This window comes from Poecilia reticulata, chromosome 8 (assembly GCF_904066995.2).
Source record: "Poecilia reticulata chromosome 8, P_reticulata-male-v2, whole genome shotgun sequence".
Lineage (NCBI taxonomy): Eukaryota > Metazoa > Chordata > Actinopteri > Cyprinodontiformes > Poeciliidae > Poecilia > Poecilia reticulata.
The window spans coordinates 11,184,869-11,199,715 of NC_088837.1; the positions used below are offsets into that span (position 1 = coordinate 11,184,869).

General features: G+C 32.2%; 1 protein-coding gene across 1 annotated transcript; it reads left to right on the forward strand.

Annotated features, from left to right (window-relative positions):
• Positions 1–9,343: 9,343 nt before the first annotated feature.
• On the forward strand, positions 9,344–14,424 carry LOC145552678 (immunoglobulin heavy constant mu). The gene is given in 7 exon segments (XM_081610452.1): positions 9,344–9,404; positions 11,027–11,383; positions 11,513–11,794; positions 11,880–12,070; positions 12,073–12,625; positions 13,030–13,184; positions 13,793–14,424. Coding segments are annotated over 7 exon segments (1,614 nt in total). The 3' UTR covers positions 13,808–14,424.
• Positions 14,425–14,847: the final 423 nt, after the last annotated feature.

Consider the following 14,847-nt stretch of genomic DNA (forward strand, 5'->3'; position numbering starts at 1 on the left):
GGCCTTAGAGACACCAGAGGGGGAGCCGCCGCACTGCGAATAAACCAACGCATGCCTCAGCTTAGGAAAATTAGAAAAGAAAGTGATAATACATATGAAAACTGCAAATATTTACAGCCATATAATTTTTTGATAAAAAGAAACATACAAATAAGTTACGTCTTTCAAACAGATTGTCTTTTGGTGCAGAATTTGCTTTTTGTTTTCTCCTGTTATAGAGATGATTTACAGTGGGAGTGCTATGGCTGTAGGCTTTAAACAAGTCTTTTACTTTTGTAAAGGAAATATTTGACTTGATAAAGGTACATAATGTTAAAAAGGTTTTCAAAATTAAGGGTCCATTCATGAAGTTGAATTTTTGACTTCAGAATCAAAATAACACTCTGATATGACCATAATATGACTTTGACAATGCTTTTTATTGTATGGCTGTAACAGATAAACTTGTCATAAATAAATAAGAAATATTTTAAGGCATGAATTGCATCATTATTTTTTATATTTTTATACATTTCCCCAATATTCCCATTTAAATTGTAGCTTAAAAAAAATTATATATTTTTTAACTACTTTTACAGGTTTTTATGATCTTATCTTATATGATCTGATCTTTGAGTATGTATTTGCAAACAGAAGAAACAATAAATACTAATGGTACTTACACTATCTAGCAATCTCTAAGTCTCAAATGCTCAGTAAGACATCCTTTATGACGCTTGAATTATAAAAAACATGTTTTCTTATATGTGTTAGTTTGAGATATAATTTGAAAATTTCCATACAAGTCTTGAACAATCATTTATTTTTATAGCTGCAAGGTCTCACATTTGTCTATATATTTAAAGCGACAGTATTTCTTTGTTTTGTTGTTTGCCAAAAAATGTTTGAGTAGAGTGACCAAACTAAATATCACTGTCTTAACCACCTATAAGCTATGCATAAACTAAAGTCCTCTTACCTTCTTTGTTTGGTTTTGGGAGGAGTTAATGCAAAATGTAAATCTATTCTGCCTCTACTTATTTTACCATGAAATATTTGGCAGAGAACAGAAAACTGAGGCAGACATGATGGACTTGAGGGCACCATTGTTGCTTATTTTTATTTCATGTGCAGGTAAATAATATAACTGATGTGTGTTTTATGCTGTTCACCAACTTATATACATGGACTGTTCTTTGCATTGACAGGTGCTGATGGTCAGACTCTGACACAGTCTGAATCAGTGATTAAAAGACCTGGGGAATCCCACAAACTGACCTGTACAGGCTCTGGTTTCGCACTCAGCAGCCACTGGATGGACTGGGTCAGACAGGTTCCTGGAAAAGGACCAGAGTGGGTCGCTACTGAAACTCAGAGCAGCCAGTATTACTCTCCGTCAGTCCGAGGTCGTTTTCACGTCTCCAGGGACAACAACAGACAGCAGGTGTATCTGCAGATGAACAGTCTAAAAACTGAAGATTCTGCGGTTTATTATTGTACTCGAAACTCACAGTGACTGAAGTCGGTTCAAAGCCTGGACATAAACCTACCTCCTAAAAACCTTAAAGATGATACATGTGCTTAAAAGGAATCTGACAGTTACCGCAGCATGTTGGATAGTATAAAAATGTAGACCAAAAAACACTTACTCATATATTATGAAGCCTTTCATTTAGTTCCTGTTTTAAACTTGTAGGGGGAGGTATGTGCAAACATTTTTTCTTTTTATATCTTTCCAGCCCTTATCTCCACCCAACTGTCGATGCAGGTTTGAGGTGGAACTGGTCCCCATCTTCAATGGTCATTGGTCAAGAGGCGGGGACACCCTGGACAATGAAAGAGGCAAATTAAAGACCTCTTTCATGATGATTTGTTTTATGTTTCTCTAGCCATCATTGGGTTTGGGGCAGGGTACTTCCTGGACAGATTCTTACCACTGTCCACAGTGGCCTATTGCCTATTGTTCAGGTGAAAACTGTCAAAATGAATGTTTTTCTAGATTATCTGTAGCTAAATAGTCAAAAATAAATTATATGTACATATCAATTTAAAATTATTTAATAATTATTAATAACAAATATTCGTTATAAATATAGTTTGAGATCAATGAAAATATGTCTTAGGTAATTAAGTAAGAAACCTACTCAATTAAAAGCTATAATTTTGTAGCTTTTAATTTGAACTTAATTTAAAAAAGTAGCTTTAACAAAAATGTTTTAGTTATTCCATAAAAATGTTAAAGCATGACAAATAAATAGAAAACAATGTTAATGATGAACAAAGAATGAACTCTAGTTGTTTATTAAAAATGAACAACTAGAGTTGAGACTAAAGCAAAAATGAATAGCAGAATGCACTTTGATCATTGCAAAACAGCAAATTCAGGATATTTTGACTTCAACCTATCGGCATGAAAATGTAGAAACTGTTGACTTTTCTACTCTGATTATTTAAATGTAATTTACTAAATATATTTTTGCTATTTTTTTAATGTTTATACATAATTTTAGTAATTTATTTTATCTTTTTCTGACTGGTGTGTTGACCATTTCATTTTAGCTCACGTATCTGATATGACTTTTGACTTGTAACGTGTACAGATGTATAAAACACTGTCCTATGCTTTCTGGACTTCAATTTTTATAAGCAACAAACATACAGCATTATACTTTTGCACATGTGAAATTTAAACTCATTCAAGCTGATCACAAATTAATGAAAGATCTGTTAAAAAAAAACATCTTGAAAATAAGAAACAAGATTCTTTTTTCCGGTGATAGAAACAGACTCCATAGATAAACTAGTTAACAGTTTCAAGGTCCTTCACAAGGAAATACTAACATCTAATGGTCAACATGAATAAAATCTTATTTTAGTGCAACATGCTACAAAAAACATTTCTATCTCCCAGGTCATTTGCTGATATTTGACTCTGAAAGGAAGAAAGAGGAATAAATGTAATCAAAAAATATTTTACACTGTAAATAATTTTCTGAGAATATTACTCCACTAAAGCATCACTGCAAAATACACTGGCTGATTGTTTATCAAAGTTATAATTCACAAGAAGAAAAAGAATTGACACTTTTGCATAATACATTTTGAACTTTCTTACTAAATTATATAAAGAAACATAAGTTGTTAGTATTTGTTCTTTCACTCACTTTCTCATTGTGGTAGGTCCTCCTCCTCTGTAGTGCAGAGAAGAGTGTGTTTTTGTGCTAGAGTTATCTGTGGTGATAACAACTACGGGGCCACAATGAAACACACCCTTACAAAAACATTGCGACAACAATAAAACTGAATGCTTAAAGTGAAATTACTGCTGACCTGGTTATCATTTCTGACAACACCTCCCATAAGAAAACAGATTTTAATGAATAATCATGCGTTAAATCATACAAAAATACAGATTAATTGCTCATTTAAGTAGGAATGGCAAAGTGCTACAGGTGATAAACTATTAGAAATGATTCTCTTTATGCTCCTAGATCTTTAGCTTAATGCCATCCAAGACTTTATATGCAACATAACATTAGTACTTTATCAGAAATGTAATGTCTTCACAAATATAAGTAAGAACAGTGTTGTATAATTTGACAATCATTGAAAACGTCTTGAGTAATTGGTATTGGAAATACTCAAAAACTGGATGCTTTTGAAAGTTTAAATCAAACTTTTTTTTCCTTACCATAATGTTAGCCTTTGCATTGTCTGTACGAATGTGACAATGGTGGGGAAAGAAAGAAAAAAAGACAAAAAATATATTGCACCTGTTAAATAAGAAGGTATTTGAATAATGCTCAACTAAAAAGAGATCCAGATCAGAAAATACCAAAACTGATTGCAGTTTCACTGGAGGCCAAGCTAATTTCAGTCAGAGAAAATCAAGTAGTAAAATTGTTTCTAAAGTCTCCAGATCTAAATATAACACCACCAGTCTTTTTTGAATTTAGGGTAAACAATTAAAGGCATTTTAAGATATAGTTGTACTTCTAGTATATTTTCATCCATTGTCCCCGGATTAGTGGACCCCAAGAACAGATTTAAAATTATGATAAAAAAAAAATCCTCAAGAAATTTGATAAAATTAAGGACTAAAAGCAAGAAGACCTGTTAACATAAAACAAATAAATTCAACCTAAAAAAACCCATATTAAATATATAACACTAACAAAAGCTTCTAGAGCCTGATTGATTAGTGGATCGTCATATTGCTGAAGAAAGTTGTTTTATAAATGAATAGCGCACAAACAATATTATCAAAATTTCCACTGTCCAAGAAACTTCATGAATGTGCATATTCTTTTCTAAAACATATTTTTCATGGTGAGTTGTTTATTCAATTATACCATTGGTAAAAATTTGTTCTCCAAGAGCAAAGTGCTTTTATCATGAATAATAACAGGAAAATTCTCAAATAATTTTTTCTTTCAAATGATAATAAATGTCCTTAATGTTTCCAAGCATTTTATTTAATCCGACTCTCAGTTTTCTCATTTCTTGCTCCACTCTGACCACAGTCAAAGCAGAAAATGCATACTATTAATATAGTACTGTACACTTTTTGTTGAAAATACCCTTTACAGACATCATGTTCATGACGCTAAGCATAAAGAAACTTATAGGCACAGAACCAAGATATAGCACAAACATTGTCAATTCTGTCATAAAGTTAAGATAGCCAATTTTCTTTTTTTAACAAATAAATATTTTAAGTTGCAATAAACCATACACAACATAAATGTAGTGATTTCCGTGTCATTTATATTTCAAGATGTAGGTTTACATATGTCTAAATGTTTTGAGATTGCAACAAAATCTTTTTAATTGGTGGAATCAAAAATGTTTAATGTCTTCAAAATGTATTCACTAAAGCTAAAATCAAAGAAACACCTATTCCTACTGCAAATTAAATATTATATATTTATAATAATTTAGTTCCATTTAAGTATCCACCCACAGATGCTTGTTACACTTCAGTACCTTATGAAGGAGTTTTTCTCATAGGGTCTGTCATAGTGATATACGTGGGCTGGCGCACAGTGATAAACACTCATACAAAAACTATACCTTTACTCACCGTCTAATAAAAGTTATTTTTATATCAATTTTCAAATTGAAATGTAAAATAACTGTCTACATCTTTCTGATGAAATAGATTTAAGCTTACATATTGGTAATTACATTTAGTTCATTAGTGCACTGTTAGATGTTTTAGCTTGTTCGAAATATATACAATATAAATCCTCAGATGATGTCTGCCATGTTTAAGTGTTCTATTTATTCAATGTGTTGATATAATTTCACTGGGTGTTTTTTAGTGCTTCAAGTTTTTGTTCAGTGTGTGAATATGCAGCCCTGTGAATCTTTCAACTATTGGGGTCATGAGAAAGAAGTATCCATATCTTAAAACAAGTCATAGCTTATGCAACAATATTTGTGATGGTTGATTTTCCAGAATTAACTTTTTTTTTTTTTTTCAAATTTGGTCTATTGAAGGTACAGGAATTTTTGATTAACATGATCTAATCCATAGAGACGAAGCAGGTCAGCAGAAAAAGTATTTTTGTTCTTCCAACACAATTAAAACTAACATATTAACATATTAAAGTAGAATAAATTAATACAGATTGCCATTTGATTTTATTTTATGAGTATTACATTTAATTATTTCTGTCTCAAAACAAAGTTCAGACAACATTGAACATAACACAGAGTACACTATACTTTGAAAATGTCTAGACACATTTTAACCCTCTATGTATTAATTTAGAAACGTTTGGTTTAGAAAGCTACTTCCTGACCCATTACACCCAGGAGACCACACCTGCTGAAGTGAAACTTTGTAGAAACTATTTAAACTGTTACGACTCCAGAGTGCTTGGGCTCACGGTTACAGCTATCGTATTTAGATTATTTCCTGGTTGTTTTCTGCTTAGTTAAGGCAATAACTTAGTTATGAAGTTATTGCAAATAGAGCTTTGTATTTCGTCTTAGTTTGTTTGTATATTTCATTCACTGAACATTTGAGTTGATTAGTGTTTTAGATCATGTTTTCCAACTGTGACGTCTGCCCTTATGCTCTATACTCACTTGTCTCCTCCCTAGGCCTTCATTACTCCTCTATATTCCTGTCAGCTGAAGTCTTTATGTTCAGTCTTGACATCCATTCCTTGACTTATTTAAGATCCCTTTAAGCCCTAAGGGTGGAAAGGGCTTTGTAAACATCCAAAAATAAATCACTAACAGCCTCACAGTTATCAGATTAAAGTGCAAACTTTTGGTATCTCTGTAAAGGTAAGATATCAAAAAATTATTTCCTGGTGTCAGTGCTATTGTAGCTTTTATCCTGCCTGAATTAAATACAATAAATCTAGCATTTTTTTACCTCACAAAAATGTTGTTATAAATAAACATTACAAAACATCACTAAAATATTATGTTTCACACAAAAAAGTAGTTTAGACTTGTAAATCCACATGTTGGGTAAATTTTCACCAAATTTGGACTCACTAGGTGAAAAATATAGTTTTCATAAATGTTTTACTGAGAAATGTCCCAGTTGAAGAGGTCATTTATCCAAAAATGTCTCCAAACTGTGCCAAATGTGTTTTTCACATCAATACTGGGAATTTCTTTAAATTAAATCACTGATTACCATTGAATGACACTTAGTACATATAGTCTAACCATTAGTCATGACATTTACCACATTTATATGTATAAATGTGTAATATATATATAATAATAATGAACTGAATGCTATTACTTTGACTCCAACTGGAAAACTTTTATTGAAACGCAGTAAAACAGTAAAAAAGAACTTTTGAAGTATAGCTAACAAAGGAAAATAATAGTAATGACATAAAATTATGAGTGTTTTACTACAAAGTAATGAACAAATAAATAAGAAATCCTTACTCGTAAAAAAAACATATTTTCAGTAAAACATAAATAAATCACCACATGGGTCGCAACTACATTTTATTTGGCGGATGCGAAGACAAAATGTCGAAGGAAGTGAAGTGAAGGAGCACATGCTCTACATTTCTACGATGAAAGCGAACACAACTACGTTATGTCCACCCTTTCAGAGTTTAATAAACAATGATAAATTACAAAATTGTAAGATATACAATCAAAGCCAAGGACAATCTCTATATAGAGCATACAACTATGCATAAGATATTTTATTAGCAATTTCTTTCTGCAGGTCTATTTTGTTTAAGGAAAGTATTGCCATATTCAAACCCGCAATTTAGCAAGATATGTAAATCAGAGCTAGACCACCAGACATATTTTGTCTTTACCGAATTACACTATTAAAAATATAAACAAGGGCACAATGCAACCTTTTAGTGTACTGTAATATATAAAGCAAAGAGCTGCCTGTTTGCTACACTTGCAGTGGAGATGAAGATGGTCCATTCAGGAAAGCAGAGCTGCATCAAACTTTAACGTGGAACTGCAGAAAAAAGAAAAAACGAAAGCAAAACTTTTATTGTTAATGCATGTCACCATGAGAAAGGCCCACTGAGTTTTGCTTAAAAAACTTTTTTCTCACATGATGTCGTGGGCAGAGCCTAAAATCGCAAAATATTTCTGATGTGTGCAAATAAAAGTTTATGTTTGGCAAATAACTTTTGAAGTTCATGAGACAAAAATTAGTTATTTAATTTAGAAAAAAGTTATTTAAACAAAACATTTTGTTTTTAAAAATGAAATCATTGCAATTCCAAAAGTTTTGATTACAATTTTATTTTACTTAACCGAGGTTTTTTCTTTTTTTTTCATTGAATAATTGGGGGGGGGGGGGAAATAACTTCAGACTCTGCGAACCAGACCCTAAACTTACTTAAAGTCTGGATTGAGTTTTTTCCCCTTCATTAATGACACACTTTTATTACTTTTATATCTATCATGGTAATTCAGGGTGAGTTATTTTTAATTCTAAATTAATATCCTTGTTGGTCTTTTATTTAAGTGCCATTTTCCTTCATGATACATTTACCTAACGCCAGAATAAATGCAATGTACATTATGCAGCAAAGGAAATTAGAAGATCTGACATATATCCATTATGGAGATGATCGGTTTTGGACGGGCGATGTGCCCCTATTGCATAAGCAATTCTGAAGAATGGCTGCGATCATTAACGGTACAGGGAAGAAGCTTTTTAGTTATCTAGCTTTGCTAGCAAAGTCGTTAACTAGCAGCTAGCTAATAGCACAACAACAACATCTATCTACTGAATAGATGGATAAGAACAGTTTTTCCTCACCTGGCTGTCTCCTCCCGCTCAGTAGTTCTTCAGAGAAAGGCAGAGGCCTGTCAGTGTCTGTTGTATTTCATTACCTCTCTGCTTAAACCGCTACTCCATGCTGAAGCAGAAACGATATTTCAACGTTTTCCGTCATCTGACAAATAGCAAGTCTACTCCACTTTATTCACCAAAAACGTTTTTATTCACCAAAAACGTTTTTTTTAATTCACCAAAAACTGTTCTGTAATCTGGAACGTTCGCTACGTTGAGCTCCAGTTAGCCGCTTTATCTTACTGCGAGAGGCAACTGCGTCATGCGTCACGGGCAAAAGGTCAAAGACCGGCTTATTATGTTGTACAAAAAATCAACAACAAAAAAAACAAATAATTTTAGTACATGTTATGTGTCACAAGAGGGCTTATAAAATAAAATAAATAAAAAACATAAAAATTTGACCAAAAGGGCACTTGGGGCAAGGAGCAAAAAGGGCAGATGCTCAAGCAACCCCAGCTCCCCCCACCCCCACTCTGCACGTGCCTGAACAAAAGGATAAGTGTACATTTTAGGGTAACAACCTGAATGTATAACTGTATTTGAAAAAGTAATGAATGTTCTCCAGCTGTCTTAGTTCTGTTTTATTTTACGTTCCCACTGGGCTTTAGGCCCCACCCGTTCTCTACTGGAGCCAACTAGTTTTTGTTTTAGAGATTTTCATGGTGATAACTGGGGAGCACAATGATGTACAGTAATACAAAAACCTCTGTATAAAAAAACCTGACCTGAATCTAGAATCATGCTGAAAAAAATACAAAAGCAAATTTACGATTACAATATGAGGCGAGCGCTCTATTTATAAGGTGAGTTTTGTTCCATATGGCCATTTACAGTAATCAAATACAGTTTTTATTTAGTTCTGAATACCATCCTAATGTTAGGATTAATAATTTAAAAGTACTGTTGTTTTTTTAACCATCACACAAAAATACTGGGCTCATCAGCATTTACAAAAAATAATTAAATAATTGATATTTTCTTTATCCAGCACCTTTAACACAACTTTTCTAGTGCTTCATGTTTTTGTTCAAGCAGTAAGTGGAGATGAAGCACTGTGATGCTTTTGACTACTGGGGTAGTGGAACTAAAGTCACCGTTTTGTCAGGTAAGATCATTTAAAAATATTATACAGGTATCTTTTTTCTTATTTTTGGTAATATTGTAATATTTAAGTTTAACAGGATTTCTAATTTGATGTTATTTAGGACCTTATGTGAAAAAAAACAACCAAAAACAACTTGACAACTTGCTCTGAGGATACTTGTCGGGCAATTTTCATAGGATATTTTATATCTTTTTATTTCAATTCTACATTTAGAAATTAGATATTGATATTTGTGCTATGTTGCAGCAAATCAACTGGTATTCGTATTCATCAAAAGTCACTAGAAATCTAACTATTTTTTGCGAGATTGTCTGCAGACGCATACTCCTTCAGACAAACACATGAGATCTTATTAGTTCAGCTGTACAATAAATTTAAATATTAAGAATTAAATCAATCCTCCCAAACTGTTTGCATGTATACATAGCAGATTAGGATAAAATTACCAGCAAGATACCATTCTCTGTTAGTTTTCTGTTGTTTTGTATTTCTTTCTTTTTGTTAAAAATTGTCATCGGTTAAACCAGATGTAACTTGCTTTAGCAGTTACATCTGTTCAGTTGCACTGAAATGCGAGTTGTTTCAAGTCACTAGAAATGTGTTCTGAAAAATAATTTCACCATCTTCTTAAAAATTTTTTCAACAAGTGTTTTTTTTTCCACTTTTTTTCTCGTAAGTGACTTTTTATTTTATTTTTTTGTTTGTTTGTTTTTTGCCTTTTTGGTAATAAACATATCACTTGTGGCAAAAAAATAAATAAAAATACAATATGGCATTAAATATATTTGATATGTAAATTAAAATAATATTCACAAGCCATGTCAAAGGTTAGAGAATGTTATGTTATTTTATGTTTATGCAAACAATGGTTTATGTCTGTAGCATTTATTTAACAATTTTAGCGTGGTTTGTCGGTGCATCTGTGCTATATATATATTGGAAGATTAAGATTTTAATGAGGAATGTCAAACTGATTAAAACAAATTATTAAATAAAACAGACAAAAACTATGGTCATTAAAGACCATATTTAATGGCCATAAAATGTGGTCTTTAAATATCTTACAAACCATATTTAAGATATTTAAATATGGTTTTTATTGAAAGACCATATTTATTAAAATCTTCCAGCATTAGTTTTAACGGCTGGTGGAAGCTATGATTTAACTTTGTTCGGGTTTTTTCCAGCTGTACTTGGTTCAACAAAAAAAAGTGAGCGACCCAAACATGTTTCAACTTTAATTGTGATCTGTTGATATTCGCAGTGATGCTCATGATTTTATAGAGGTATATGAATCACAACAGAAAACAAGGGATAGAAATGTCTTTTAATTAATAAAATAAATTAAGGCGGTAAATAAAAAAATGTAAAATAATGCTTAAATACTCTGGTGAGAGTTTGAAGATCTATTGCTTGAAACATTTTAAGCATGGCTTAAAATTATGTCACATCAGATGTAAAAATATTCTCAATTTTATTAATCATTTTCATGTTGTCTTTATTAGGAGGGCCAGAAATATGTATGTTTTAATTTAAGAAAATCATAGGTCGTAGAGGAAAAAAAATGAAATATCTATATTCATTGTAATGTGAAACAAAGTGTCTTTTTGTTTATTTTACAGACGTTGCTACATCCATTACACCAAGTTTATTTCCTGTGGTTCAGTGTGGCTCTGAAAGTGAGCAACACAAGCTGACAGTTGGCTGTCTTGTACATAATTTCAACCCGACGAGTACAATTGAGTGGACTGATGCGGCAGGAACTGCACTGGCAACTTCAGTCCGATATCCTCCAGTCACAGGAAACAACATGCATTTTGGATTTAGTTCCATCGAAATAAAAAAATCTGACTGGGATTCTTGGAAGTCTTTTAAGTGTGCTGTGGGTAATCAAAGTACACAAGTGGAAAGTATGTTATTTGTTTACTTAATGGCTGAGTTCACTTATGTCCTCTACTTCATGTTTTCATATTGTGAAACTATGATTTATATTATATTATTCTTATTATAATCAATGTGACTATTTAAAATGGTTTGGATTAACTTTTTTTTTTTTACATCTTCAATGTGAAATGCAAGCTAATTCCCTGATTCTTACACCTTCTCAGAAAAACCATCACCTCCAAAAGTTAGTTTGCTGAAAGAACCAAGAGGAACCAGCCAGATCCTCTTTTGTACCGCGGAGGACTTCCTTCCAAAAGACATCACAGTGAAATGGAAAAAGAATGGACAAGAGGTAACTGCTAAAGACTGGGACCCAAAATTGAATGGAGGGACATATTCAACCATCAGTCTTCTTGAGGTTTCAAATACAGACTGGAACAGTGGGGCTGTTTACTCTTGCGAGGTTTCACACAGACAAAACCTCTACATCAAGAAAGCATCCAAAGGTAAAAGATTGTTATCCTTTAAAAGAAGTATACAAAATGAAAACATATTTTGTCTTCCTATAAATAATAATTATTCTTTTCACAGCTGTTATCACAGTGAACCTAAAGCAACCAAGTCCGGAGGAACTCTTCAACAACAAACAGGCAAAGTTGGAGTGTGTTATTGCTGGACAAGACAAAGCAAGTGTAGAAAGCACTCGGATCAGATGGGAGATTGATGGACCAAACCAGAGAAACAGTACTACAGAAAAAATTAAGTCTGAAGGTGCTGCACACAAAAAACAAGCACACTAACTCAAAGTCTCTCTGACTGGCTGACTGTTGAGAAAGTGAGGTGTTCTGCAGAAGGAGAGCATGTGTCACCAGTTACCGAAGAGATAATTGTTCAAAAAGGAGGTAGGTTTGCTAGAGAGGGGGAAAAAAAACTTGGTCAACATCAGACAGACAAATATTGTATCATGGAAGTTACTGTCAACAAAATGATTAAGATTTCCTTTTGAACCTTTTTTTCAGATGGAAAAGATCCAAAGGTGACTCTCCACATCCTCCCTGATGAGTTTATTGAGGATAAAGTCACTCTAATATGTTTGGTTTCCAGTTCCGTGAAGCAGGATTTCTACATCGCCTGGTCAGAATATGTTGGAAAGAATAACGGAGTCTACACTGACGGGATAACATTTCTCCCAGAGAAGCATGATGATCATTACAGAGTTATAAGTCTGTACACCACCACCAAGAAAAAGCAGGAGAGTACCTACATGTTTGAGTGCAACGTCTGGCCTGCTGGTAGAAGCGATAAGATTAGTTCCACACAAGTGTCTAATGCTCCAGGTAAAACATTGGAGTGTCGCTAAATTCTTTAAATGTTGTGTTTTCTACTGATGTCTCATTGTGTCTGTAAGTGAATTGCCATTTGTGAAAGTCTTGTGCACTGTCTTATGTCACGGTAAACTGCGAGTAGAAAAAAAAAAATATACATCAATGTTTCAAATGCTTTGTTTGCGAGCATGTTTTGTTTCAGTTTGTTGCACTGTGTAATTGTCTAATGAGTGTGCATACTTTTCAAAATAAATGTTGCATGGAGACACTTGTGCATTATGTCTGAATGAAAACATTTCGATACACGTTTTTCTTATTCAAACTGTACACTGGTCAGATTTTTTTAGTTGTGAAAGGTGAAATGAACTTTTTATTGCATGCACATGAATAACCCTCCATTCTTTCTAATAATTTATAATCCAACTTTCTTTCTTTAGATTTTTCAAATATGACAGTCTCTTGCATATTGGAAGCCGAAGATGACTTTAGCAGCTTGTGGTCAACAACCTCCTTCTTCATATTCCTCTTCATATTCTCCCTCTCCTATAATGTGATTTTCAGCTTACATCAGGTAAAATGCTCCGACTGTGCATTTCTATAAAACTAAACGGGATAATGCATATTCACAAGCATAAGCTTAAAATGCAGACAGCTAACTGCTGTCTACCAAACAATGAATTTATGACGTCCACATTGTGTGTAGTCTTATCATTGCAACTAAATTCTAATTCATCAAGATTAAACTAATGAACGTCTTAAGTGGGTCTCTGTGGTGAAGTTAATAGTATATATGATAAAACGTCAAATGTCCTGATATGAGATCAATTTGGAAAGACTTCATAGATTGAAAGAGTGGATTGTGGAGATAAAACTTACAGAATTCAGTTCCAATATTCAATTTAATCAAATTCAAGTCCCTCTAGTGTAATTCACTTCATTTAATTTTAACTCAACTTCATTTAATTTTCATTACAGTGTATAATTTCATTTAAATAATTTGAATGGTTTCAAATTGTTAAGTATATTATTAAGATTATAATTCAAGCAGTTTTCAATGAGTCTATTTTATGAGAGATAATTAAATATGAAAATATTTGAAAACTGAAGTTGTGAATAAATGTAATTTTATTGTTCTTTATTTTAGAATGTAATTTTTTTTGTTTTATCATTCTTTTTCAGATGAAGAAACATTGAAGAATGTGAGCATGAAGAGAGATCCTGGCCAAACATTTAAATTTGAAATTAAAACACAATCGTCGGTACTGATTAAACTTATATACATACTCGCTGATTGGAGTAACTGTACTCAATTATTTTACTTTGTTGTTGGATGCTTTTTAGTAGAATCAATGTTAAATTTAAAATATATATTCGTTTACCTAGCTATTCAAATAAACTTCTCTACTGTGACTTTCGCATTATCTTGGTCTATTGTTTGCCATTTTTTTGTTGATTTTGATTTTTGACAGTTAATTTTCTGTTAATTAATTTTGAAAGCATTGTCATTTGATTATTATTAAAGGATTCTTTCAATTTTAAAGGATCCTTTCTAGGCAGCCTTTGTTAGCAGCGTATATGTGTGTTATGTGTAACACATATCTAATAATTGTTACTTATCATGTAGTAATTACTTATCATAAAACAAGCTTTAAATTTTTGTTTTATAATTTAGCAGCGAGTCAAAATATTTTTTTAAATGTAAACATTTTTGTCATTAAGTTCTTTTTCATGTGGTGATTTTTTTATTTCAGTTCACACCTGCTTAACTCCTTTGCTAGATGAAAAAACTGAAGAACCTGAGCGTGAAGAAAAGCAAGAAAGGAATTAAACTAAATGACATTGAAAAAAAAAGTTTGTTGATTCACTTCTGTTGGTTGTGTCTTTTGTTCATTAATAGTTGTATATTATGTACATGTTAATATTATGTTTCATTAGGCTGCATTATAAATACATATAATGATCATTTAATTTTGTGAGCATTTAAACTGTGGGGTTTTAATAAAAAATAAAAAAACATTGTATATGGACCAAACATTTACCAATGTTCTGTTGCTTCTCTTGAAACTGTCAAATTAATTCCCCGAAGTTTGGTATATTTTTCAAAGTTTCCTTTCTAAAAAGAAATGCATTGTTTGTATCCCTCTGTCACAACAACTGAATAAATGAAGCAACTGTCAGAGCTCAACTTAAAAAGAAAAAAATCATACTAAAATGTATGTACATTTTGTTAAGCC